This window comes from Fringilla coelebs, assembly GCF_963513975.1.
Source record: "Fringilla coelebs genome assembly, chromosome: 1".
Taxonomy (NCBI): Eukaryota; Metazoa; Chordata; class Aves; order Passeriformes; family Fringillidae; genus Fringilla; species Fringilla coelebs.
In genome coordinates this window covers 131949614-131974965 of record NC_140028.1, presented here as the reverse complement: position 1 = coordinate 131974965, position 25352 = coordinate 131949614, and the positions used below count along the sequence as shown (strand labels likewise).

Sequence of the window (25352 nt, the reverse complement as noted above, 5' to 3'; positions counted from 1 at the left end):
TCTGTACACTTCCCTCACCTCTGGGATTGCAAATAGTCACTTACTAGTGGTGATTCTGAGCATTACTTGGGGGGAAAGATCTTCAACCCCAGCTGTTTTTCCTCCATCCTTTCTGTATGTCAAGTGTACACCCTTATGGAATGAGAGCATTTAAAAATACAGATTTTGTGGAGTCAAAATATAGTCCCAGGCTGCCTAGAAAAGCAGGAAGACTGAAATGTAATACACAGGCCAGAGCTGTGGCAAAATGTGCCTTGATTTCTCATCTGGCTGCTGAGTCCCAGAGCGTGTGAATAAACATCTCCCCCAGAATAATGCCTTTTGGGCAAAGCATAATCAGCTGCACTCATTTCAGCCTTCCAGTAATCAAGTCTCTACCTGGCTGCTCTTGCCATCAACTTCGCTGTGATTAATGTGGTACGTGCCCAAGTATGCAGCTCAGACAGATGAGGCAGGATAAATGAGCACTGAAGGGAACAAGCATTAGCCTCCCCAAAAGGAGGCTGGCAAAAGATGGGAAGAAAACTTTAATCACTTTCACTTGTTTAATCACTAATTGCATAATAGTAGAAAGTAATTATTTCCTTTTCTGGTGTTTAAAGTCAGAAAAATATTTGTTAAAATAGGTTTTTAATTTCAGGCAGGTATAAGTTATGAGAAGCTTTCTTGTTATGAGAATAGCAGTTGTGCCTCTATAGAAGGTTGTTAGCAAGGAAGTTTACAAGTGCTAAAAATAGGTAGAATCTTTTTTGTTAATTTAATTTATAATTAAACTTAATCAGCTGACATTGATGTGTAGCTTGACTGTAATTTCTATAAGTTTGAATTGCATGTGTTCTTGTCTGGAGATTACTTCTGATATGCAAGTTTCTTTGTTTTGTTTCAGTGTCTGGGCCTCACGTAGTTTAGGAGAAGATACAAAATAGACTGACCTAAAAAAAACCCAAAAAATACAAACTGCACAAAGTGTAGGCAGTTGGTGATGGTATATCTTTCTCTGGAGAAATGAAGCTGTTTCAATAATGAAATTAAAAGATTGAAGTGCCCCAGACTGTCCCAATAATTAGAAGAGAGGGAATTCTGATTGAAAGCCGTTTGTAAAATAGCATAATGAATTAGGTGGCTGGGATAAAGTAGGCTAATAATGAATGCATTATAGCAAGTAGAGTGACTCTGCAACCTACTTTCAGCCTTTGCTGTGTGTGCAGTTTTCCCTTTAACATCCTAACATTTATTTTTCTTTTTTTTTTTTTCACTAAGGCCACAAAGACTTCAGGTTTGAGACCAATGGAACAAAAAGATACTAAAGCAGTACAAGAATTAATCAATACTTACTTGAAACAGTTTAATCTTGCTCCTGTGATGGATGAAGAAGAGGTGGCCCACTGGTTCCTGCCTCGGGATCATATTATTGACACTTACGTGGTAGAGGTAAAATATGCACTAACATGTATTAATGTGAGTGAGTGCCCCTCAGTAGTTCAGAGCACTCTGCACTCATATCAGCATCAAGTTTTTGAAATGCAGGCAATATCAAATATATGTGTTATATATGTGTTATAGGTAGAATTTGATACCATGAGTACAAGCTTTGTTCTTTGTATTACATTCTCTTAATAAGAAAATGTTTGCCTGTGATAAACTGCAGTGCTCTTATAATAGAATATCTTAAAGAAGAATTCTGAAATATCAAAACATCACTGTCTTGACAAGGACCCTACATATTTTAAGATCAACTTTTCTACCTGCATTTCTTGATTCTTTTTTACAGAGGTATGACATGATACTAAGCAGTGGTCTTCAAACCTCCTTTTCTAGAAAAATGGAAAAAAGATGCCATGACTGAGATAAGGAATTTTGTTTGGATTGGCTATCATTCTCCCAGGTGTACACCTTTCTGCCATACACCATTACAAAATTCTGTTTTAAAAAAACTGAATTTAGAGGCACCTGCTGGGGGAATTATATTTTTTCATGGTTTGCTTTTTTATTATATACTGGTAAAGTGTGTTTTTTTCCCAGTAAAAGAATGTGTGTATGTATGTGTATGAATTTGCATATATATATACATATATATATATATACACACATATACATCTACCACCCCCACCCTCCAGAGAGTTGGTCATAATGCTTCTCTCAAAATAAGGAGTGCAGGAATAGGAGTGCATTTAAATTGGAAATCTCCCAGACATGTTTGGAATAGGTGCACTAAAGCTAGTGGAAAGATACTCCCTTCTCCTTGAGTCCATACAAAATCTCTTGTAGACAGCCTATTTAGTGTATTGCTTGCTTAAAGTGATAATGTTATTTTAAAATTATCAGGACTAACATCCCTAAACATTCTCCTCATAGAAAAGCCGTAGGCTGTGAAGTTCAGTGTTCCCACACTGTAACCTGAATTTGTGCAGGAGCCTCAGCTGAATTAGGAAGCCTAGAGCTGCTGGAGATGAGTGTTCCTGCCCATCAGTTTTTATTGTCCAAACTTAGCTTTCTGCTTTGTAGTGGGTCCAGTGATCATTGGACTTTTCCATGGTCTAATTTATTGTCCCACCTTCTTTTTCCACTCCCTCTTCTCCCTGCCCTCTGCCCTGTTCTCTGAGTTGGTTTTTGGCTTGCTTTGTGAGTTGAAGCCTACAGGAGAGTTCACAAGCACCAGGATTAGCATGAATGTGACATTAACAGTGCCATATTAACTAAACAGCAGAGTCTTCACTTACTTGTTTTATGCTGTCTCTTGGACTAGTTTTTTACTATACAAAATGTAGGCTTATTAGTGCTTTAAGTCTTTTTAAGACCTGTGTGACCTGGAGAAGCTACTGTCAGACCTTTAAATCATCTTTGTAATGTGCGGATCTAAGACCTTAAAATACTCTGTATAATTTATATTTTTGTCATCCTTACTGAATTTAGTGAGTGACTCAATAACTTTTCTGTTCCTTGTAGTTAGTATTACTCTACTACAGAATCTGTACCTGCTCTAAGACAAAAGCTTTTTTGCATGTGGTATGTTCAACTGTTTTACATTTTACTGTAGAAGTACTATTAATTTAAGGAGCCATGTGAGGTCCTTCGTGTGAGCTCTAATTAGTGGTTACTAGTCATTCAAAAGTAAAGCAAACAAGCAAGAAGAAGTATTTGTGTGTCTACCTTATCTGCTTGGAGATACTCTGGGAAGTTTTTATTAATATGCTTTGTATACCAGCACAGTATATATTTTTCTCTCTTTTTAGAAAGATGAGAAAAATATTCTTTGATGTGAATGTCATCAGGTTTTTAAAATATCCATAATATTTTAAGAATATTTTATTAAAAATTAGTTCAGTCAGAAAAAAACTTTGATACTTTCAGTGGAAGTGTGCTTTGTTAGCTTTGTCATAGAAAACTACTGCTTTGACAATTGTTTGTCAAAATGTTAGTGGTGTAATAGACTAGAAAAATCTAAATGTTTGTTTCCTCTTAGCTAAGACAAGCTGCTCTACCATAGTACTTACAGTACACAAATCTTGCTGCATTTATTGCTTTCTGTAGAACTGTCACATTAGCCTAACCAATAACTGATTACTTTTTAATGGACTTTTTTGTTTTGGTTTGGTTTTTTTGTAGGGTTCAAATGGTATTTTAACAGACTTCCTCAGTTTCTACACATTACCTTCAACAGTGATGCATCATCCTGTTCATAAAAGCCTCAAAGCTGCCTATTCCTTTTACAATATTCATACAGAGACTCCCCTGTTGGACTTAATGAATGATGCACTCATTATAGCTAAATTGGTAAGTTGTAGGTTGGGTTTTTTCTGCTTCATTCACAAAAGTATTCCTAGGAGTAGTGGCAAGGTAAGACTTGGATTAATTTATCCATGCCAGTGCATTTACAGCACAGAGTGCAGTTTATGAGACATATACAATATACATATCAAAATATAAAGCAATATGTTTGTTTTTCCTTTTTACTTTGAGTGATGCTGGGGAATGACAAATGCATAAAGTATTCGCAATAGCCTGAACTGTGGATCCACCCAAGAGCACACTGATGACCACAGTCTCTAAGTATCAGAAGAATTAAAAGTATCACTAAAATAATTTCCCCTGGAGATGAATTAATAAGTGCTATCAAATACATTTTGCTTTTTAAAATTAATTTTTATTCCTAAAAACTGTAGAAATTTATTTATGTGAGCTTTATCACATTATCATTGCTCCCTGTAAAGCTCTGTAGATGATGTCATGGTGTAGCTTTTAAGCATACCCTTAGGTATGGATTTATACTGATTGATGTTTGGTTGAATGGAAGGGAAAAGTTTATAAATGAAGTTCTTAAACAGAAGAATTTTGAGAGCTTAGTACTGTCCAATGAAAAGCTATCTCTCAGCTCTTAGTGACTGTGGTTTCCTGGAAGTGCAGTGCTAACACCAATGGCACATGCCAGCACTCTGAATTGGCAAAGACCTGCTTGCCCTGGGTGGTTCAAAGCGCTGCACAGGCTTCATGTGGTCCATAGCACCCGCTCTGCCACCATTCCCAGCAGGCTGCAGGCACAGGAATGTTTTCTGCTCCTCCTTCCTGCACTGCTGGTGGTGTTACAGCCTCCAGGGGAGTGCCCTGGCAGGCCATGCTCTGAGCTGCCTGCACCTGCCACAGAGGTTTCTGTGCTGGTTCTGGATGAAGCCAGTGATGGTCTGCAGAGGCTGTATCTGTTCAGACTTCAGGCTGCATCAAAGCAGCCACACAATCTTCAGCCTGTCTGTCCCAGCCATGTTCATGCAGCACTGCAGCTGAGCTGCCATCTGTGATGGGAACTGCTTGCTGAGGCTTGTTCACCTAGAAGCAGTTCAGTAACTATTTGTCAGGGAAAACTCCTGAATAGTTATGGGAAGTATGGTTATTCAGGCTCCAGAATGATCCAAAAGGAAGTTCAGAGACAGATTTTGAGAAGCCAGTATAATTTTCAAGAGTGGCTAAAAATACTGGTAATTATTCTTAAAAGTCAAGGTGGAAAAGAGTTTGTCTGGGTTAGAAGTGTGGCACAGGGAGCTGTGTGTCTGGCCATTCTCTAGGCCATGGCTGGAGGAGGCGGTTCCATGGCTTGACCCCACGGCTTTGCACCTTCACCTGCATACATTTCTCTCTCAATGTAACATGCAGCTCTTTCCTTTGGAGCAGATCATCCTATATCCCTTGCAATACTGGGATTTAGACACCTGTGGATTTCTTAAGTACCTGCTGGGTACATTAGATGCCTAATTATAGTTTCAGATCTGGCAGTTGAGTTTTATATGAGGAGGGGTAAGGCAGCAGAGGAGGGATGATAACACAGTCCTAGTCACAGCCTTTGTTTACAAACATAGTGTGTCTGGCTGGGATGGAGTTAACTTTGTTCCTTGCAGCCCATATGGTGCTGCGCTTTGTCACTGAAGCAGGGCTGATAGCACACCAGTCTTTTGGTTGTTATTGAACAGTGCTTGCACAGCCTCAGGGCTTTCTCTGTCCCCTGCAGTGAGGAGGCTGAGTGGACAAGAAGTTGGGAGGGGACATAGCCAGGACAGGTGACCCCAACTGGCCAAAGAGATGTTCCACACACCATATGATGTTCTGCTCCACAATAAAGGCTGAAGGAAAGGCAGAAGAAAGGAGGATGCTTCCAGTGATAGCATTTATGTTCCCTAACAATCATTTTGCATGCTGAGCTCTTGCTTCCCAGGAAGTGGTTTGACATCTGTCTGGCAGTGGGAAGTAGTGAATGTATTCTTCTTTTTGCTTTCTTTGTGCCTTCAGCTTTTGCTTTCTCTGTTAAACTATCATTATTTCAATTCACAAGACATCTTCCCTTCCTTCTATTTTCTCCCCATCCTGTGGGAGAGGAGTAAAGCAAAGGCTGTGTGGTTGTTTGGCCCTTGTCTGGGGACAGCCCTCCACAGTCTCCTTTCTGTACTTTAACTCCAAAGCATGGGTTTTGGAGGTACAAATTCAGCTCAGCAAATTGCTTTAAGGGTTTGTATGCCAGCTAATGTTTATTTTTATATCTTCATATCACACAATATAAAATTAATTTAGAATTAGTTTGGCAGTTACAGGACAAAACACCTGACCTTCAAAGCAAAACCCGAAATTTGGAGTTATTAAATTAGGTTCTATGTATTCTGCGTGGAGAGAGAGTGAGATTTTGCATCAGGATAATCCCTCTAAAACCCTGCATATTTTATTGTTGAAACTGACACAAAGTCTCTAGATCTAGAACACAGGGAAGAAATTCTCTTCTGAGTCTGGTTAAGTGGTCTGTCAGAGCTGTGGAGAAAGTACCTTGAAACAGAAACCTTTTCATCCCTCTCAGAAGATCCTAACCCGAAACTAATCTGCTGATATTTAGATACTGAATTAAAACTACATCTGTAGAGTTTTGTTTGAATTTTGAGTGTTTAATTGCACAGTTTAGTGTCCTTGTATCTAGAGTGTGTCTCTATTCTCCCCCTCTTCCCTTCCAGCCTTCTGAGATTGCTGTTAATGTTACTTACTCACTTGGAATATTTCAAAATTTACTTTCAATGCCAAATGTCAAATACTGTCACCTCATTTGTCTTATTTCTGCATGTTTTTCACAGCACATTTAACTTAGCATGGTGTCGTCTGCACAGAGAATGAATGATCTTTGTGTAAGGTAGCAGGAAGCTTTACTAAACTCACTGTCTGTGCTTTGTAACTTTCTTTTAAATAGTCCTGATGAAGAGCTTAAGTGCTCTTTTTCTTCAAACCCACTTTTTCCTAATATGGGATGCTTATTTAAAAGAAAAAAAAAATCTTTTTCTTTTTTTACTGGGTAAAGAATGTTCCTTACCCCATCTTCTTGTGCTTAAGTAATTGAGCATTATTGTTTTGTACTTTTTATCTTAAAAGTGTATCATCTCCTGCTAGTGCTGTACCTTTGTGCTGTTAAGACTCCAGGAGCTTAGGTCAGACTCACTTGTAGTTAATTGCAAATAAATTGCAAATAAATGGATTTTATATCCACATCCCCGAGCAAATTCACCTCTCCATATGTGATGATTATTGCTGCAGTGGCTTACCAGACCTGGGGTTTAGGTTGCTTGTTAAGAGTTCCCAGTGAAGAGAAGGGATTTGAGTATGCGTTGATGGAGAAAAAGCTCTTGAGACTGATCTGGCCGTTGTGTCTCTTTGTGGTGAATTTGGGAGGTTTATGAAAAGAGGAGTTGGTAGAGGGTGCATAAGTAAGGGAGGGAGAAAGACATGAAAGATTTGAGTTCTAAAGAGAATGGTATTTCGGAAAAGGACTAAATCACAAAAATATGTTTATCATTAACAGAATGATAAATTGCTGAAAAACACAGTAACTGTATTTATGTAGCTGTAACTAGAATAGGCCATATGTGTCAAAACACTGTATGTGACTGTAAAAAATGCATGTCTGTAAGGATAAAATAATGGAAAATGCTTTAGGGACTCTTCAGACATTAGGCCCTGAAAATGGCTTTAAAATTCATACCCTTTTGGAGCTAATCTTCAAGCAGTTGTGCATTATACTTCAGTTTTTATTGAGAAAATGTCATCTTGTGTGTACCTAATTAAAAGGCAATATTTATTCCATTGTATTTTTTCTTTTAATTAGCCAAAGTCTCTTGGATACGGTATGCCACTCTGTAAAGTATCATTTGTGTGTCATTTGAAAATTTCAAAAGTAAAATTTTAAAAATGTTTTGCTGTTGCCAGAAAGGATTTGATGTGTTCAATGCACTAGACTTAATGGAAAACAAAACATTCCTGGAAAAACTCAAGTTTGGGATCGGAGATGGAAATTTGCAGTATTATTTGTACAACTGGAGATGTCCAGGCATGGAATCTGAAAAGGTAAGGGAGAAAAATGAGTTCCTGAATTCCATTAGATGTAATGGCACATTAATTTACCCTGGCCAACAATGGACAGAAGTTTTCAAAATACTGTAATTGGCCCTGTTTATGATCCATAATTGAGATGCAGGAGACTGTTGATGTTTACATTTACTGCCATGCTTGCACTAAAATACTATCTTTTTCTTCTTCCTTTAGGTTGGTCTTGTATTACAATGAGAACGCTTATGTTTCTAGAACTCTTGAGGTCATCGTTTGAGTTAATTTGATCTCCATAGCTCTTGAAATGGTCTTGTTCAAGAGGAGTAAAAGCACAACGTCAGTGATACTGAAATTGTCCATTAAATCTGATCAATGAAGACATCCACATGTGACCAAATTTATGCATTTTCAGATAGATCAGACAGTTCATGAAACTCTTCTGTTCTCCACGAAAAGAATAAAAAGCACATTCATTTAAGTTTCAAAGCTTAGCTTGCACCTGGATGAGAAGAAGGTATTTTTTTCCACTCTGTAGAAAAGACTGTTTTGTATAAACTGAACTTCAGTGGTGGATTAGGGTACAAAAATATTTGCTATTATGTGGATGAACTGCTGCATTTCTATTTATTAAGTGGTGATGTATGTATGTCAGTGTAACAGAATGAAGGATACAAACTGGAGTATCTTTGCTTATTTACTTAACATGGATATCATCATTTGGGGGAAAATCATGAAGTATGATACCTTTGTAGCTCTATGAAAGTCCTGGATGTTTTTGTAACTGGAGCAGTATGACAGTGTACTGGTTTAACTAGTGCATTTGTTTCTCCATAAGCAACGCTGCCAAATCAATAAAAAATACAGATTTGTACTTTGATCTTCACTAGATCAGTGGATTGATTTAACAGTATCGCACTGTTCAGTGCAGGTGTTATCTATGTTGCCAGAATGATAATACATTACTGTACTTAATTTACAGTTGTGGCACAATACCTTAGTTTTTCCTCAGTAGAATAACATCAGCCTGTGTGTAAAACTAAGAATTTTAGTAGTGCTATCAGGATATTTATAGTTTGAATGTTTTCAACGCTTCTGCGAAATTGCACATATTCCTTTGTCTACTCTGATTTCCTATGAAGTCTGTAATTCTAATGAAAAGTACCTTGTGTAAATATGTATTCATAAATTGTTCCTGGTAGTGTTTTTATCCTGACTTTGGAACAAGAAGTTTTGCTATATATGTGGCTGGTAAGCAGAAGAGAAATGCTCTGCCCTCAGTCCTTGGAAGTCTCTGTACTGCACTTCCTGAAATGTAGAAGGGCTGATCTTTGTTGTTGGGTGGAGCTGTTTTAATTCCCTCATGAATGCTCGGCAATGGGAGTGGCTTCTGAAGCACTTTATATGCATTCCAGCATAGCGTCATAGCTAGAGATGATAGCAGTTCTTTCAGCTCATGGATGCTGCAGAAGCATGAGCACTGAGAAAATCTGTGTTAAGAAACTGTTCTAGCTGAAAGTGCCAAATTGTGGTAGTGAAGCCTCTGTGCTGTGAGCATCTTTTGAATGTGACTTGAATATCTCATGAAATGCAAATGTCTAACTTTCCTTTTAAACATGCCTGTAATTCTGACAGCAGATTCTGCTGAAAGTTTAATTCTGTACATGAAGATAAATTTGTCTGTTCTTCATAACTGTTAGCCCTACCCACTACCTTGTAGCAGTGGGGTTTTTCTTTCTTCCCTCTCCTTTTCACTGTGTGAATGGTTCGTGGTTTGGTTTCTTTTTCTTGTTGAATTGTGGTGAGAGGATTCTGCCCTAGAATCAGTGATAAATACTTTCCCTTACTGCATTATAGCTGATTAAAGCATTCAACCTCCTTCAAACAAAGGAAGGGACTGAACGTGGTTTGTTTGACCCCTGGCTGTGCACCACCTCAGGACCTCATGAATTTAAAAGGACTTCACAGGAAATCTCACAGTGCAGTTGGGCTTTACATCTCTGGCCACTCTTGATACCTCCCTCCTAGTAGCAGTCAAAACAGGTGGTGCAGAGACAGCTTGGACTCTGTGTGAGGCCTGAGCAGAGTTAAGTGCCTGAAAATGTAATTGATGGTAGTGATACCTGAAGTAACAAGAGGGATTTAATCTCGACCCCGTCAAAGGCTTAAGTTTCCATCTCCTAGAAGACAAGATGGTGCCTCCTTGGCAGGCATTTTCAGGGAGTGCTCTGGGATGAGGTTCACCAAGAAGCTCAGTGTGTTCTGCTTCAGCTCTTGAAGGCAGAGCCTCAGCAGTCCTCACTGAGGGCTGCCTGAGGTGAGGTGGGACAGCAGGGCATAGCTCTGTCCTCATAGCAAAGACACTTCCTTGCTGAGACAGCCCATGTGATCACAGCCCAGGTGAAGGATATGTTCATGTTCTCTGCCTTCCTTCCCCTCAAAAAATTGTAAGTGGAAGAAATGTTAGGCAGATGATTTCTTTTCTCCTCTGAAATCAGAAAGCAGATCCTCCCAAGTATTATCCTTTGTAAAACTGAGGCCATGATAGGACCAAGTATGTCCAGGTAGAAGACAAGACTTGAACGTGGGTTTCCTGCAGCCTGGCTTTTGCCTAAATCTTCAGGTTAGGGCACATGAAGGAAGGAGCATGGCCAGTCTTGTGCTCTCTTCTAGTAAAATAGTGCCATTTGCTTCTGAATCCAGGGGATAAACCTCTGTCTTGTCTGGCTCCCTCTGCATGTTCACTAGGGCGCTGGAGGGCAGAGACATGGTCCTGTACAAGCTGTGCAGTGCTGTAGCTGAGAGAGAAAATTTATCAACCAGAGCATGAAGGAAGCAGGCATCTAAGTCTGAGTGTTGGGGCAGCTCTTGAAGAGTTCTCTTCATGAACTTGTGTGTGTTAAGCATGGCCTCTTCTGTCCCTGCTGAGTGCTCTTCACTTGTAGTGTTTTGCTGAAGTATCACAGCATCAAGAGGACTTGAATCTTCAAAGTGTCCCAGCTTGCACCTACATAAATAAGACTCCGGAGGTGAAAATTGTGGCAACTCACTTTGACTTCCTAAGCAAGTACTAAACAAAAGGTGAATATCTGTGTGATCTGTCTGGGGCCACTGTCAGGAGCTCAATAGGAGAGACCCTTCACTTGTTTCCAAGATTGAACCTGTGTGCATTAGTCCTGCTATGAAGGTAAGACTCCTCAGAACCTAATAGGTGTTTGCAAAGGCTTGGCAAATGTAAAGCTTGCTCTACCACCTTTTGCACCTGGCTTTTTAAACATCTTTCTTTTCCAAAGTAACTTCCTATCTGCAGAGGGAATCCAAATCCATGAAGACAAAGATAGACCTGGCCAGGCAGTGAAGTGCTTGAAAGATGATTGCTGTGCTTATGTTCTTTACCAAAGCTAATCCTTATGCTCTGTCTAGATGCTATGACTATTATGCTATGGTTAGCCAGCCTGGGAATGAAACACACTAGTGCTAGCATGCCTTCCAAGTTTTATGCACTCAGAAATCCAGAAAAAAGGACTTGTATAAAGGACTGTGAAGCAAGGCAAAGAAATCTCACCTCTTCTTGAACCCTCAGACCTGGACAAAAATTGTAGCATTTAAATGCTGTGTTTAAACTTCAAGGAGCATCATGACTACACAATCACTGCTCATTGCTACTGCCTGCCTTCGTAGTTGGTATCATGAACTAAAGTAATCTCTAAATAAATTCAAAATACAGATGAGCTATTGGATGGCAGTGAAAGTCTGGATTAACAAATCTCTGAAAAATAATGTAAATTTTACCTTTTAAGGAACAACAAAAGTTACTCAGTTAAGGTATTTTATGCTTTCTTCTACAAGTGAATTCCTAGGCTGTTGATTGCCTGAATTGCAGTGCTATTTCCCTTCCTTCCTGCCACCCAACTCCCTCATTAGAAAATTGTTCATTTTCTCCCTGTAAAATTAAAGGAACCTCAGAAATTACATTTTCAGTCTTGTAGCAGTTACAGTTCTAATCTACTTTATATAAAAAAGTATATGGCTTATGTCAATTTCCTGGGAAGTAATGTTAGATTTCATTTAGAGATCTAATGGAGTTTAGGTTTACATTTTCTCACAGGATATGTGTTAATAGTTTGCATATGGAAGTATTTTTTTTAAATACCGCAGCAGTAGTAATTTGGATTTGTATTTTGGAAATAGCTTTTCCTTCAGCATACCATGCACCAGGTATCAGGTGGAACCCAAGTCTGCATACATTTGTGACCAAAAACAAGTTGTTCAGCAGAACAAACTATAATAAGAGTTCAAAAGGGAAGTCTGCCTGTGCTATTTACTTGAACCCAGCTTTAAAAGACTTATACTGGCATGGACCTTTGTTTAAATAAACTTTCACTTTTGGTATTTATTTGTTTGAGTAATTATACTTAAATCTCTTTTGCTTAAAGCATGTTCATCTGTGTAAAAAGACAAAGTTCATTTAATGCTTTGTATTCATTCCAAAGAAGTATAAATTATGTCTTAAAATTACTTTGGCATGTTCATTACCGGCTTTAACTCTGATCTCCAGCTGCAAATGAAAATATTTACCCCCAGTAAAGACTAACACTCAAGTCTGAGCAATATTTTTTATTAAAGCAGAAAGTACCTCAGCCAAATGCAACATGAAGTTCACCTTGTATTCAAGACCTTTACACTGTAAAGCCTAAAAGAACTGTTAGAACTGTACTCCATCCTGCATTTAAAAATCTGTTTAATAGAAAGAACCAAACTCAGTTATGCTGAAAAAGCCTTTTTCTTTTTGCGAGGTGGTTTCTTTATCTTGTTGGGATTTGGGACAAGTTTCTTGATTTTCAAAGGCTGCAAAATTACATGTGAAAGATCAGGCCGATTGCTTTCCGTATGCTTCCGCTTCTGACTTGTGAGCTTATCCCCCAGCACGTCTGCGAGCTCTTCGGGTTCCAGACTTTCTGAAGAATCTGTATCTGCGTAAGCCATGGATTCTTCAGTTCTGTGCTGAAACCACGGCACTTCCAAAGCCGGTATCTTTGGAATTATTGCTGCTACTGCCTCAGTGAACTTGTCAGACTGCTTTTTGAAGCCGAGTGCTAAGATGGACGTTAAGCCAAGCAGGGGCGCGATGGTCTCGCTGAGCCGCGGCACCTGCCCAGCCGGCGTGGCGCGGCTCGCGCTCAGCTCGATCAGGTGCGACGTGATCATGGCAGGTTTGGCAGACTTGCACACCAGCAAGAGAAGAAGTTCATTTTTTTCCAATGCTTTTGTAACTTCGTTAACTCCAATAGCAAGCTGTCTTCTGATACTTAGGTCAGTCCATCCTGGTTTTTGCTGGTGGCTTTCTGCTTCCTCTTTAGGGAAATCATTGGTGCCAGCATCACAGTTTCTTTCTGTTTGTTTTTTTGTAAGGGAACGTTTTTTCTTTCTTGGACTCTCAATCTTTTTAAGTCCAATATGTTTAATCCTTTCTTCTAAGGTCTCTAGTATAAAATGCATATCTTCTCCATCTATGGTTTTCCATTGGAAAACAAAGGGGTTATCTAGACACGTTTTTACAGTGGTTTTCTTTGCTTTCCGAAGTGTTGCCGTGCCTTGCTGAATTACAGACATCCTGAGGCGGTTCTGTGTTTTGTCACCCTAAGAAGAAAGAGCAAAACATTAGTTCAAATACTGTACTGTCTGCTGTGGACATTGTTACCAGAAGTTCTGAGAATACAGAAGAGAAACACTGCATGTCAGTGATACTGGTATGTATCAACCTTACACATCTTCCACAGGGCAGGTGTGGAGCTGGGTTTTTTTTAATAAATAAAAAAAGCTGGACAGGACAGAATGGCAACAGCAGTGACAACAGACTCTTCTAAAGCTGAACAAAAGCAGCTGGAGGTATTAGAGATGTAAAAAAACCCACAACAACCTATCCCAAGAATCACAGGTTGAAGGACCACTCCATTTTCACTTGTACAGCTGCATTGCTCCCCCATGACATAGGAGGGGGAAAAAAGGCAAAAAATCAAAACATGAAACAAGTTCCTGGATTCATTTAGGAATTTTAGAAATCTTTTTTTTCAATCTTCAGTCCATGCCTTGTGTTTTCTTGTATTTGGAAGGTATGATAAAACCTTGCAGGCTCTTTAACAGTTTATGCTTTCAGGGAAGGAAAGCAATCCCCTACAAGACTCCAAAAGCTCAGGAGTCTTTTGTGTCACCTGGAAAATGCCTTCAGGGGTGAGAAAAACTGAAGAGGAGCAGAGAAAGTGTAATTCTTCTTGCTGTGATTGATCTAGCCCAGAGTAGCAATGAAGACATGAGGTCAGGCCTGATGACAGTCCCTGGTAAACTGCAAAGCCCCCATGCTGTGTTCCTGCTTGGGAACTAGTACCAGCTTCATTGTTGCACAGGCAAGCTCAGCTCAGGTTTCTAATGAGGGGAACCATGACATGACTCCCTCCTACGTCTCCTGGTTACCCAGGCAGGCACACAGATTGCATTTATGTACAGCTCATGAACACCTAAAAGCTGCCACCCAAAAGATACCATTTTGCTAGTCATACCAGTTTTTTGTGTACTGGTAGTGAACTACCTTGATATAAAATACAAATACCATCTTCACCCAAGTGTACTGCCATCAAGCAACATCCATCTGGATAGATTTTCACTCAGTTAAACTCTAGTCTGGAGGACACCAGGAGAAAGATGCACATGGTGTGATTCTGGGGGCAGTCCACAAGTTGGACTGGAAAGGCCAGGAGTTGGATTTGATAATCCTTGTGAATTCTGTCCAACTCAGGATGGTCTCTGGTTCCACCTTAAAGAGAGTTGTATCATTGCAGTGTGAATGAAAGTCGAAACCACTGAAGGCATTTTCAGAGAACAGTAAAACTGAGAATTCCAAAATACAAAAAAAAACACCGGGGCACTCTTGAGAACTCTCAGAATCATGTATGAAATGCCACGGGCACCTCAGCGATGGTCCATCCAATCCAGTTATCTGCTTCCAACAGTGGAAACTGGAGAAACCAGCTGGGGAACACAGGGCTGGCATTCCCTCAGCTCCCAAGCACCCAGAAAGATTGCATCTGGGATGTAAGGATAAAGATGTGCCTACTTAACCTATTAGTCCTTCATGGAGCTATCATTCGTGCAGTTATCTAATCCCCTTTGCTTACCATCACAGTAGCAACAAACAAAAAGTGAACACAACTACAAAATGGAAATGACCATAAGAATTCTTACGTGTGACTGAGTTAACATGAAAGCTTGTAATTGTTTTTTAAAAAAATGAGCTCTGGGTTATCACTTTTAAAAGCTTTCAATTAGGGATGCTCTGATGACCTTTGACAAGCAGAATCAGCGACACAATAAAAAAAAAAAAACAAAAACCATGGAACATGTTCACAGTTCAAAGATGCCATTTTCTTTTCAAAATGGGCACTCCTGAGGAAAACAAGCGTGCAGGAGTAAGGAAACAGATCAACGAGTGAATAAAGGAACACAGCTCCTCCACCTCGCTTCCGGCGGAAGGGAGCTCGCAGAAACGCCGTCCGCGCCCACCTCCGCCAGGAGCCTGCCCAGCGCTTCCGCTGCGGAGCGCCCCGCGCGCTCCTCCAGCTCCTGGCACCAGGGAAACGCGGGCTAAGCACGGCCCCGGCACACGCACTGCGGCCGCCGCCGCCTCCCTGTGGGCCGGGGGCTCCGCCGAGACAGCAGCACGCTCTCCCCGAGCCGCCACATCGCGGGTCGCCGCCGCCGCTCGCCCGCCGAGCACTGCGGCCCGGCCCGGGGAGCGGAGCGGGCTCCAGCTGCCCGACGGCGGGGCCCAGGCCGCAGCTGCCCCGCGCCCGCCGGCGCCAAGCCGGCCTTACCTCGGCCGTCCCGCGCTCCAGGAACACGCCGCGGGACGCAGCCCGGCCCCGCTCCGCCTCCGGCCCCGCTTTGGCCCCGCCCTGCCCCCGGCCCCGCTCCGCCCCCGGCCGCGGCGGGGCGGTGTCCGGAGCGGGCCGAGCAGGAGGGGCCCGGGCGCCCGCCGGTGCCGCTCGGGCGGGTGGCGCTGTGGCGGCTCCGCGGGCGGTGCCCGCGCTGCGCTCAAGGCCGCATGGCGAAGCGGCCATAAAGCGCCTGGTGCCGGCGGCCTGCCCTTGGTGGGTCTCTCCTTAGCCTCACTACTGGCGCTCCCAGGACTCGAGCGCTTCTGAAAACTAGCGCGTAGGCGATGGCAGACCTGCTTAGTCATGTCAGCTAGCGCAGTCAGGGCCAGGTCACCAGGTGCTTCCTAGGGACTTCACAGCCACAGGGCGGTCCCTCGCTGCAGTGTAGTATGAGCCGTGCTGTGCATGGACATTGTGTGCTGTGACCAAGGTGACAGGTAAGGAGTGGTTCCATTCAGTGTTTCCCGCCATCTGCCTTCAGCCTTTCACAAATGCGTTCATTTTCCACATTCTCTGTAGTGCACAGCATGGTTCAGCGCAGATTCTTGGCCCTGAAAGAACAGAGCTTCTTTGCTAGGGCACCGGTACTACAGAAATGTTTCCCTTTTTTTAATCTCCTTTTTACTTATATTTATTTTGATTGTTTCCTTGTTAATTCCTGATTTAATTTAACCAGGACTTGTTTCCCCTCAAATTACTTTTTTGGCATGGTTTTATGGAAGTTTGCGTGTCAAGAAATGCAGAACTACCTACCATAGATCCAACTATGCTTAGGGAATGATGTACAGAAGTGTATAGTGCATGAATATAAATAATTCATTGATACAGGAGGGATGGATTTTTTTTTCTTCAGTGGTTACACTTGCAGGGTAGTTTATCAATAAATTTAATAAATTTTTTATTCTGTGCTTTGTAGGCCAAATTAAAAACCAGCATTCACAGTGTATTTTGTGCGCGTAGCCACTTGTGTGAGGTACCCTTGGGGTGACCCACGTGTTTTTCAGAGCTGCAGCTGAAGGATGCGAGGTCCCAGCTTGGCTGGACATGGACATGGGTCGGGACTGCGGCAGAAGGAACATTTCCAATAACTGATTGCAGTTCAAATCACTCAAGAAATTCCTTTGTCAAGCAAACGGCTTGCGAATCTTTCTGTATCACTGCTCTCAGCCTGGCGGCCTAATCCTCAGTGGTATGGCTGGAGCTCAGGCTTTCAGCGGAAACCGCTGGGGGCTTAGTGCTCCCTGCCCCACCGCCCCTTCCCGGCGCTGGTCCTGCTCAGTTGGCGCGGCGGGTGCCGAGGGGCGCGGCGGCAGCGAGTCCCCGTGTGCTGCCGGCGCTGCTCCGCTGCCGGGCTGAGGTCACGGGGACCGTCCCAGCGCCACCGGAGCCGACTGGCAGACGCGCCGCGTCCCCGCCGGAGAAGGAGCGAGGCCGTTCCCTGCGCATCCCCGCAGCATCATGACTCTTCAGGTACGCGCTTCTGCGTCTGGGGAGACAGAGGCGAGAGGAGAGGGATGCGCTGCGCGTCTGTGTGATGCCGTGCTGGAGACTGTGGCATTTCTTCCGCATAGGATTTTTACTGCAAAATCAAGGTTACCTTGTGGCAAGGGAAATCTGCCTAAACCCTTGGAGGTTAAAGAGTGCATTCCTTTTCACAAGTGGAGGATGAGAAGCAAGCTGGTTAATTTGACCTGTTTCATGGGTCATGTAATATTTTGGATTTTTTTTTCATGGGTCACGTAATTTTACCTGTTCAGTGTATGCATGAATTATGTTTCTTGAGGTGTGCATCTGAGTTTGCTAGGACTGAGTTAGACATGGAAGGGCAGGTACATACTTACGTTTTTAGGACCTAATTGGTTGCTTGGAGCTGTTAAAGGAGGAGGGAAACTTCTAACACTGTGACTGTGTTATATGTGCATTTGAGGAACGTAAATAATTTTTAAGGAAGTTGTGTGTATTTTTTAGGATGTATGCATCTTTGGACTGCTACATTTTGATAGGTTTGTGTTTTGGTAGGAGAGCTTCTACTTTCTTACCTTCTGGCTAGAGAGAGCTTCCTGTTATGTACTTTCTGATGGTAGCTTTAAATAGCTGGGAAATTAAACATTTGAGGAAATTATCTTTATTGAGGAAATTATCTTTATTGCTGGCTTTTAGCCTCCTACTTTTGTGGGAAACTATGAATACTTCCCTTGTCTTGGCCATGTCCTGATAGATTAAGCTGATTTTCTTCTTTAGGCTTTCCTATTATCCCTTTCACTTTCAAGATTTGCAAGCTCTTCTATCCCTGTCTCATTATGTCTGTCTCAGCTTAGTTAGTGTGCATTTTACAAAGACTGAGCAGCACAATGCTCTGACCTAGATGCAGGGAGTGCACTGCCAGCAGCTTAGCAATTTTCTTCTGAGCTGCAATTATGCTGAATAGCACAGAGGTTGCATTGTGCTGTGCTACAGCTAAGAAGAAATCTCTTTCTTCAGTGGGTCAAAACTGCTAAATCCCAAACATAACACCACCTTTGCATAATTAATAATTGCTGAAATTACAGCTTGTTTCATTCTGCCTTAAACTCAGTCTAGCAAGTGAATTTATTAGCCTGATGATTAAGCCATAAATTATGATAAGAAAGAGCTGAATGCAGTATAATATGCTGTTCCATAGCTGTATACAGTTACACTTTCACATAAAAATCAGTGGTTGAAATTTTAAGATGCCGTACACATTCTGCGTTAGACATAATAGAGCTTGTCTGTCCACATTGGTTTGGTTGACAGTTACCAACCATATCCATACATTTACTGAATCTAGCTATATGGGAATGAGGACAAATGAATAAAATAATCTTCTCTTTAGTGAGGTTGTAAAATATTTATAAGGTTTGCAAACTGGTAAAATATTCTGCTGTAAATGAAGAATTCATTCAAGCTTTTTTTCTTTGCAAAAATGCCTGATAAAGTGTCTGATAATGGCCTGATAATTTGTGCTTTTATCTTTAAGGCATGTATATATGTTTATGTCTGTATATATTTTTATGCTTTTTATTTGAGGAGTTAAAGGGAATTTTATTGACGCATTATTAAAAGGAAATTATATTTTTACAGGCTGCTCATAAGTATATTGTGTAAGCAGGCAAATCCTAAGCAACAGTGTGCAGAATGATTAGCTCGAGGGGGATAAAGAACAAAAAGTTCTGTATTTAGATTTCACTTCTGCACCTTTCTTGTTCTGTAAGATATGCCTTTGCAAATCTTTAAACTGTCTTGTGATACTTGCCTATAGATGCAAATAGAATAAAATTATAGGAAAATAATGTTATTAACTTAATGATTTCCTTAACTTATTTTTTTATCTTTTGTCTTGCACAATTGAACAGGGCTTCTGGTTCATTCGTACTGTGAAGTTGTCATGGTTTAACACTACCCAGCAAATAAGTACCATGCAGTCACTTGCTCACCCCCTTTGCCTACAGTGGGATGGGGAGGAGAATTGGCAGTGAGGAGAGGGGGGAGGAAGCAAAAATTCATGGGCTGAGATAAGAGTAGTTTAATAATTTTTTTTAAAAGATGTAATACTGTGATAGTAGTAATAAGAGAGAGAGAGGGAACATGTGCAGTTAAACACAGGAGAAGCATGTGATGCACAGTACGACTGCTCACTACCCACTGACCAAGGCCAAGCCCATCCCTGAGCAGCAATCAGTCCCTCTTGGCCGACTCCTCCCAGTTTCTTCACTGGGCGTGGATGTTCTGTGGTGTGGAATATCCCTTTGGCCAGTTTGCTCAGCTCTCCCAGAGGTATTCCCCCCTTCCCCAGATTCTTGTGCAGCTCCTCACGTTCAGAGCATGAGATACTGGAAAGTCCTTGGCTCAGTGCAAGCACTACTCAGCAACAACCAAAACATCAGTGTCTTACCAACACATTATTCTCATCCTGCATCCAAAACACTGCACTGTACCAGGTACTAGGGAGAAAATTTACCATATCCCAGACAAAACCAGGACAAAAGTTTAGATCAGAAAACAATTCCAGACTTGTGAAAGATTTCCACAGATTTGAATGGTCCTTGTACATTAGTGCTGGCAGAAGCTCACATGCAGTAGTAATTTATTTAAACTTTAAACAATGTGGCAACCTAGTTATGGTTTATTATTGATACAAATTTTAAATCTTACAGGTAACAGACTCCTACTTTTGTTTGCATATGTGTGGATAATATTAAGATGTTTCTGTAATGGAGGAGTCAGTCATAGTTATAGTCAAGAATGTCACATTTCTGATATTTGGATTAATAATGAAATATTTATTTTAATAAAACTGTACCTATAAAAAAACCCTTGAGCAGTAGGTCATCACATTTATTTTCGTAAGTGAATGTCCATCCCTTTTTATACATCTGTTCCAATAGTGTGGCTTTAAATGCTTTGTTTTGAGGAGCATCAAATAAGTACAGGTCCAGTTTCTTTGAGCCACTATTTTTAATTCCTTGGTAAGGTAGTTTGCATTGCTAATTTTGTTTCCCCTCGTTAAATGCTTCTCCATTATAAATGCTGTACATCTACTAAAAACATTGTTAGTGCATAGGAGTTTTTGTATAATTAGACTTGCCTTGCTACCTCAGTACAAAACGCACTCATATCCTAATGCTGCAGTGCCTGGAGCGCTGCACAGCAGCATGGCACGGCTGGAGTGACTCAGGGGTAGGCTGGGATGTAAATTCAGAACATGTGAGTTCCTCTGCAATCCCCACGTCCTTGCCTCTTCTCCAAAGGGAGCACAAAGTGGAACAGGCCTGTTTTCATGGAAGGATAAGGCATCTGACTGTCAAAAAAAGCCCTACGAGCAGTCTCACAGGGACTGCGATTTCAGACTCCTGCTGGTGGCAGCGTGTCTGTCCCCTCCCTGCTCCCAGGATGAAGGCACTCAGGCTGTGCATAAGACACAGGGCAAGGAGCTTCTGTCCCAAACCCCAAATTCTCTGCCTGTGCTGCTGTGACTTCCTGGCCCCAAACACATGGGTTCACCATTTTGGGTTTGCCGCTGAAAGAAGAATTGTGTTATTTAATTACTTACTATGGCCTCAGCAATTTTTGGTGAAAAATTAAAACTGAGCTTAACGTCTGAACTTGTTGAAGCATTTCAGGTGGTTGTAACAAATCCAGGTACAGTTGCTGTGCAGAAGGAGACCAAGAGACAATACAGCATAAGAAGAAAAAAATGTCAAGACTTTCATGAAAGCAAATATTAATATTACAAAAAAAATTACAAACCTGAGAAGGGATACTGTAAGGCCATTTCAACATTATTGATTCAGCTTTTATATGTAGTCTAGAGCACACAGTTTTGGTTTATCTAAATTACAAATAACATATATACATAGCATATGAATGTATTCTGAGCCTTTTGGTTTTTTATTCTAGAAAAATCCTGTATTTGTTTTGCAGCACTCTCAAATGCTTGGTTGGTAAAAAAAATAAATCTACAGTGTTCTTAAAAGAAATCAGACACAAAAAGTTGGACTTAAAGCTTCATGTTTTTCTGGGTTCTATGGTATAGTTGCATTTTAGTAGCATTGAGAATTATTTTTATTAAAACAGGAGCAAACGACAAAAGTAATTACATGTTTCAGTATATAAAGTTTTAGATTTAAAAATATAATTTGGAAGTAATTTAGAATTTAGTGCAGAAAATCATATACTTTATTGAATGACCAAGTGTCAGATCATTAAGAAGACAAATGGCAGTTGGAATCTGCCTAATTCTCAGAGTTGTTATATTCAAAATAGAACAGCAGCACTTCTGAAACTTAAAACAATCATTTTCAATTTTAGCACACCAATTCTTCTCTGTACTCCTCCATCCACTACTGGATATTTGGTTCAGGGAGGCATTGGAGGGAATCTCCCAGACACTTCTGCTTGTCATTTATGCAAGCACTGAGGTTCTCACGGAGTTGGAAGATGATTTATTAAAAAGCATCTGCATTGCTGCAGGACTTTGGTTTTTTCCTTTCATTTCACTTCAAGGGTGCTATGAACTGACAGACCTAGAGATGTGTATTGTCCTCATGAATCCTTTCCATCTAATGTTCTGTGAATTTACAACTGCAGTTTAAAGAATACTCAGGATTTAATTGCTTTTTTGCAGGGAGCTAGAATGCCTTTTTAATCATACATCATGATTTATTTTTTTAAACATTCCTTTTAAATGCACCTCCATGCCTGCTGTTCCTTGTTGCAACATTGCTGTTACAGATGCACATCTTCCTGTGGCAAGCACTTCTGTTCTTAGAAGGCTTGTGCTTTCCCTTTGTGGGTTTCATACAGCAATTCAAAATTTGCAAAAAATCAGAAATTCCTCAGAAGTTTGTATCTGGCAAATCTCATTAGCCAAACTAAATTTCCAGACCAAAATAGAAAGTGAATTCCATCTCAGGAGACAGAGGTGACTCACTTGGTGGTAGTGACCAAGTTTCTATGCAGGAAGCTGCAGTGCACTCAGCTAACCATCCTTACCCTATTTTGCCAGCTGTTCCTGACTTAATGCAGCCACCAGCTGGCATGTCCTTACAGCAATGAATGTGTAGTTTCATGATTCCAGGGAGGGGCCTTTCTGTGAGGAAAAATGCTTGAACATCATTCTAATTAAATTACTACTCATTTTTCCCTCAATTTTTAAAAAAGAAATAACCTTTCTCTTGTACTTTCTCTCTGTTTAAATACAGAATGCTGTAGTGAACCTAGATCTCATTCATATTTGCTTATTTCCATCACCTGATCCACCCAGCACAGTCACTTGCCAAGGAGAAAGGCATCAATTAAGGAGACAAACATGCATTAGGTTTTCTTTAAAAAAAAAAAAAATCAAATCTTTCCTGTAACTAAAGGGAAAGGGAAGCACAGACTTCTGAGACTTCTGAGTTAATGCCAGGATCTCAGTGATGTAAACAGAGCCACAGTACTCATGCTGAAAATCATTGCTGACTTTTACACAAACTTTTAAGCTGAAGTAGTGTGTTGATTCTGGCTAGATGCCAGGTACCCACCAAAGCCACTCACTCAGTCTCTTCTGCAGCTGGACAGAGGAGAGTAAATTTAACAAACAGTTCATGGGTTGGGTTGAAATAAGGACCAGGAGAGAGATCGCTCATCAAAAACCATCAAGGCAAAATAGGCTCAACTTAGAGACATAAGGTTAATTTATTACTAACAAAATCAGAGCAGGATAATGAGAAGTAAAATGAGCCCTTATAAACACCTTCCTCCCTTCTCAGCTCTACCCCGTACCCCAGCAGTGCAAGGGGACAGGGAATGGGGGTTGTGGTCAGTTCATTACCCGTGGCTCCTCCTGCTGCTCAAGGACAGGAGTCGTCCCCCTGCTGCACCGTGGGGTGGCACAGGAGACAGTTCTCAGTGAACCTCTCCAACCTGAGCTCATCTCACGAGCAGCAGCTCCCTGGGACCTGCTGCAGCGCGAGTCCATCCCATGGGGAGCAGTCCTCCCCAGACTGCTGCGGTGGGGGTCACTCCTCCATGGGGTGCAGTCCTCCAAGGACAGGCTGCTCCAGCCTGGGAGCAGGGCCCCTCTCTCCACGGGTCTCCCCCCGGATCACAGCCTCCTCCCAGGCTCCTCCAGGGGCTGTGGTGGATCCCTGCATCCCCACGGCCCTCCATGGGCTGCCGGGGCACAGCTGCTGCAGCCGGGCCCGCACCACGGCCTGAGGGAATCTCGGCCCCAGCGCCCGGAGCCCCTCCGGCCCCTCCTGCGCTGCCCTGGTGTCTGCAGGGCTGCTCCTCTTGGAGCCCCTCCTGCCCCTCCTGCGCTGCCCTGGTGTCTGCAGGGCTGCTCCTCTCGGAGCCCCTCCTGCCCCTCCTGCGCTGCCCTGGTGTCTGCAGGGCTGCTCCTCTTGGAGCCCCTCCTGCCCCTCCTGCGCTGCCCTGGTGTCTGCAGGGCTGCTCCTCTCACCTTCTCCCTCTGCTCTTCTCTGGCCGTGGTTACAACTGGGCAACCACTTCTTGTTCATTTTCCTCCTTACATCTGTTACCACAGAGGTGTTACCACCATTGCTAATCGGCCTGGCCTTGCCCAGCAGCACATCCATCTTTGGAGCCACCAGGAACTGGCTCTGCTGGACATATTGGAAGCTTCTGGCAGCTTCTCATGGAAGCCACCCTTGTATCCCCCCCCGCCCCACTACCAAAAACCAGGCCATGCAAAACCAATGTGCTGGTTTTGTACATTTTAAATATTTGTGCAGAATATACTGTGCTTCTGTAAATGCAGATCCAACTCAAAAGCTAAAATAATTGTTGAAACCAGCATATAGTATGTTAAAGTGCTTGCATCATTCTTCATTAGAATAGTGTGGTAACCTGATGGTCTGTAGTTACTTTACAAAATCTGTCTCTCTTCGAAATGTTCTGGGCACGAAACCAAACTCCAAACCTTAGCCTGAGACCTGCTTTATAGCGAGAATGGCTACAGCCTCAGGTTGATGTGAGTGTGTGATTGACAGAGATGAAAGGAGTAATATTACACTTTACTGTGGTGCTCTCCTGTGTTTCAGAGATGGCTGTGGAAGGTGGTCCTGGCAGTAGCTCATCTCCATGAGGTACCTCTGTGCCAGCTGTTGGTCACCTACTTCCCTGTCAGCAGAGCAGAGGAAATGGAGGGTGAATTGGGTAGTACCACTCAGAGGGGATTTGAGCTCTACCACTTGAGCCAACACAGTGTAGGCAAGGTCAAAACAATTCAGAGGTTACTGTGAGATGTAAAGTTCAGTGAATGGCTTCATATCTGCAGTGTGACTGTAAAAGATATATACACCACATAAATTGTAGAGGCTGCCCTATCATCCATACAAGCCTATATCCCTTTCTAGCAATGTACACATGTATGAAGCTTCTTTCATAGGAAAAAGCCTTGTCTGATTGCTAAACTCAAGTGAGTAATTGAAAATATCTAATGATACTACTGTATGACTTATAACTCATGTTTTAAAAACACCCCTTGAGAGGAGAACCCTTTCTGTTCTTTCATCAGGCTGACTTTGATGGTGCTGCAGAAGACGTAAAAAAATTAAAAACAAGACCAACTGATGAAGAACTGAAGGAACTATATGGACTCTACAAACAGGCTACTGTTGGAGATATTAATATTGGTATTACTATATATACTTCACATTTACTCACATATCTTGATAAAATTAATCTAATGTGATGTAAATCTGCATGATAACCAAAGCTATGCATTTATTTTGGCAGAATGTCCGGGAATGCTAGATTTGAAAGGCAAAGCCAAATGGGAGGCATGGAACATGAAAAAAGGTGTTACACCAATTAAATTTACATTCTGTAGTCAAGTTTATAGGATGACAAATGAAAAAAGATAATAACTCCTACTTTCCTTTGCAGGTTTATCAAAGGAGGATGCCATGAATGCCTATATCTCTAAAGCAAGAGCAATGGTAGAAAAATATGGGATCTAGAATATTCAAAATAATTCTTACTAATATTTAACTCTTCAGTAGCTAATGAACTAACTCTGTTGAGCAAAATGCAATACTAACTCCTTATTGTGAGGTG

At 41.7% G+C, this 25352-nt stretch overlaps 3 protein-coding genes across 5 annotated transcripts in view; 2 read left to right on the top strand and 1 right to left on the bottom strand.

Moving 5' to 3' along the window:
• NMT2 (N-myristoyltransferase 2) overlaps nucleotides 1-8725 on the top strand; it is a 31086-nt gene extending 22361 nt beyond the window's left edge. The window contains exons 9-12 of the mRNA XM_084209231.1: nucleotides 1261-1431; nucleotides 3607-3774; nucleotides 7723-7860; nucleotides 8059-8725. Of these exons, the coding sequence (XP_084065357.1) occupies nucleotides 1261-1431; nucleotides 3607-3774; nucleotides 7723-7860; nucleotides 8059-8079 (498 nt within the window). The 3' untranslated portion in view covers nucleotides 8080-8725. The remainder of the gene's footprint in view (nucleotides 1-1260; nucleotides 1432-3606; nucleotides 3775-7722; nucleotides 7861-8058) is intronic.
• A 3756-nt stretch (nucleotides 8726-12481) lies between these two features.
• RPP38 (ribonuclease P/MRP subunit p38) lies at nucleotides 12482-15765 on the bottom strand. 3 transcript variants are annotated; one of them, XM_084206895.1, is made up of 2 exons: nucleotides 15708-15765; nucleotides 12482-13479 (listed from the first exon to the last, which is right to left on the bottom strand). In XM_084206895.1, the coding sequence occupies exon 2, from the start codon at nucleotides 13450-13452 to the stop codon at nucleotides 12604-12606; it is 849 nt and encodes a 282-aa protein (XP_084063021.1). In that variant the 5' UTR covers nucleotides 13453-13479; nucleotides 15708-15765; the 3' UTR covers nucleotides 12482-12603. The 3 variants fall into 3 exon arrangements, with proteins under 3 accessions (XP_084063021.1, XP_084063022.1, XP_084063023.1); XM_084206896.1 differs by lacking the exon at nucleotides 15708-15765 and adding an exon at nucleotides 15397-15634; XM_084206897.1 differs by lacking the exon at nucleotides 15708-15765 and adding an exon at nucleotides 15350-15476.
• Nucleotides 15766-17126: 1361 nt separating this feature from the next.
• ACBD7 (acyl-CoA binding domain containing 7) lies at nucleotides 17127-25350 on the top strand. The gene is made up of 4 exons (XM_084202451.1): nucleotides 17127-17240; nucleotides 24811-24928; nucleotides 25032-25094; nucleotides 25182-25350. Exons 1-4 carry the CDS (start codon nucleotides 17229-17231, stop codon nucleotides 25253-25255), a joined length of 267 nt encoding a protein of 88 aa, XP_084058577.1. The 5' UTR covers nucleotides 17127-17228; the 3' UTR covers nucleotides 25256-25350.
• The last annotated feature ends 2 nt before the right edge of the window (nucleotides 25351-25352 follow it).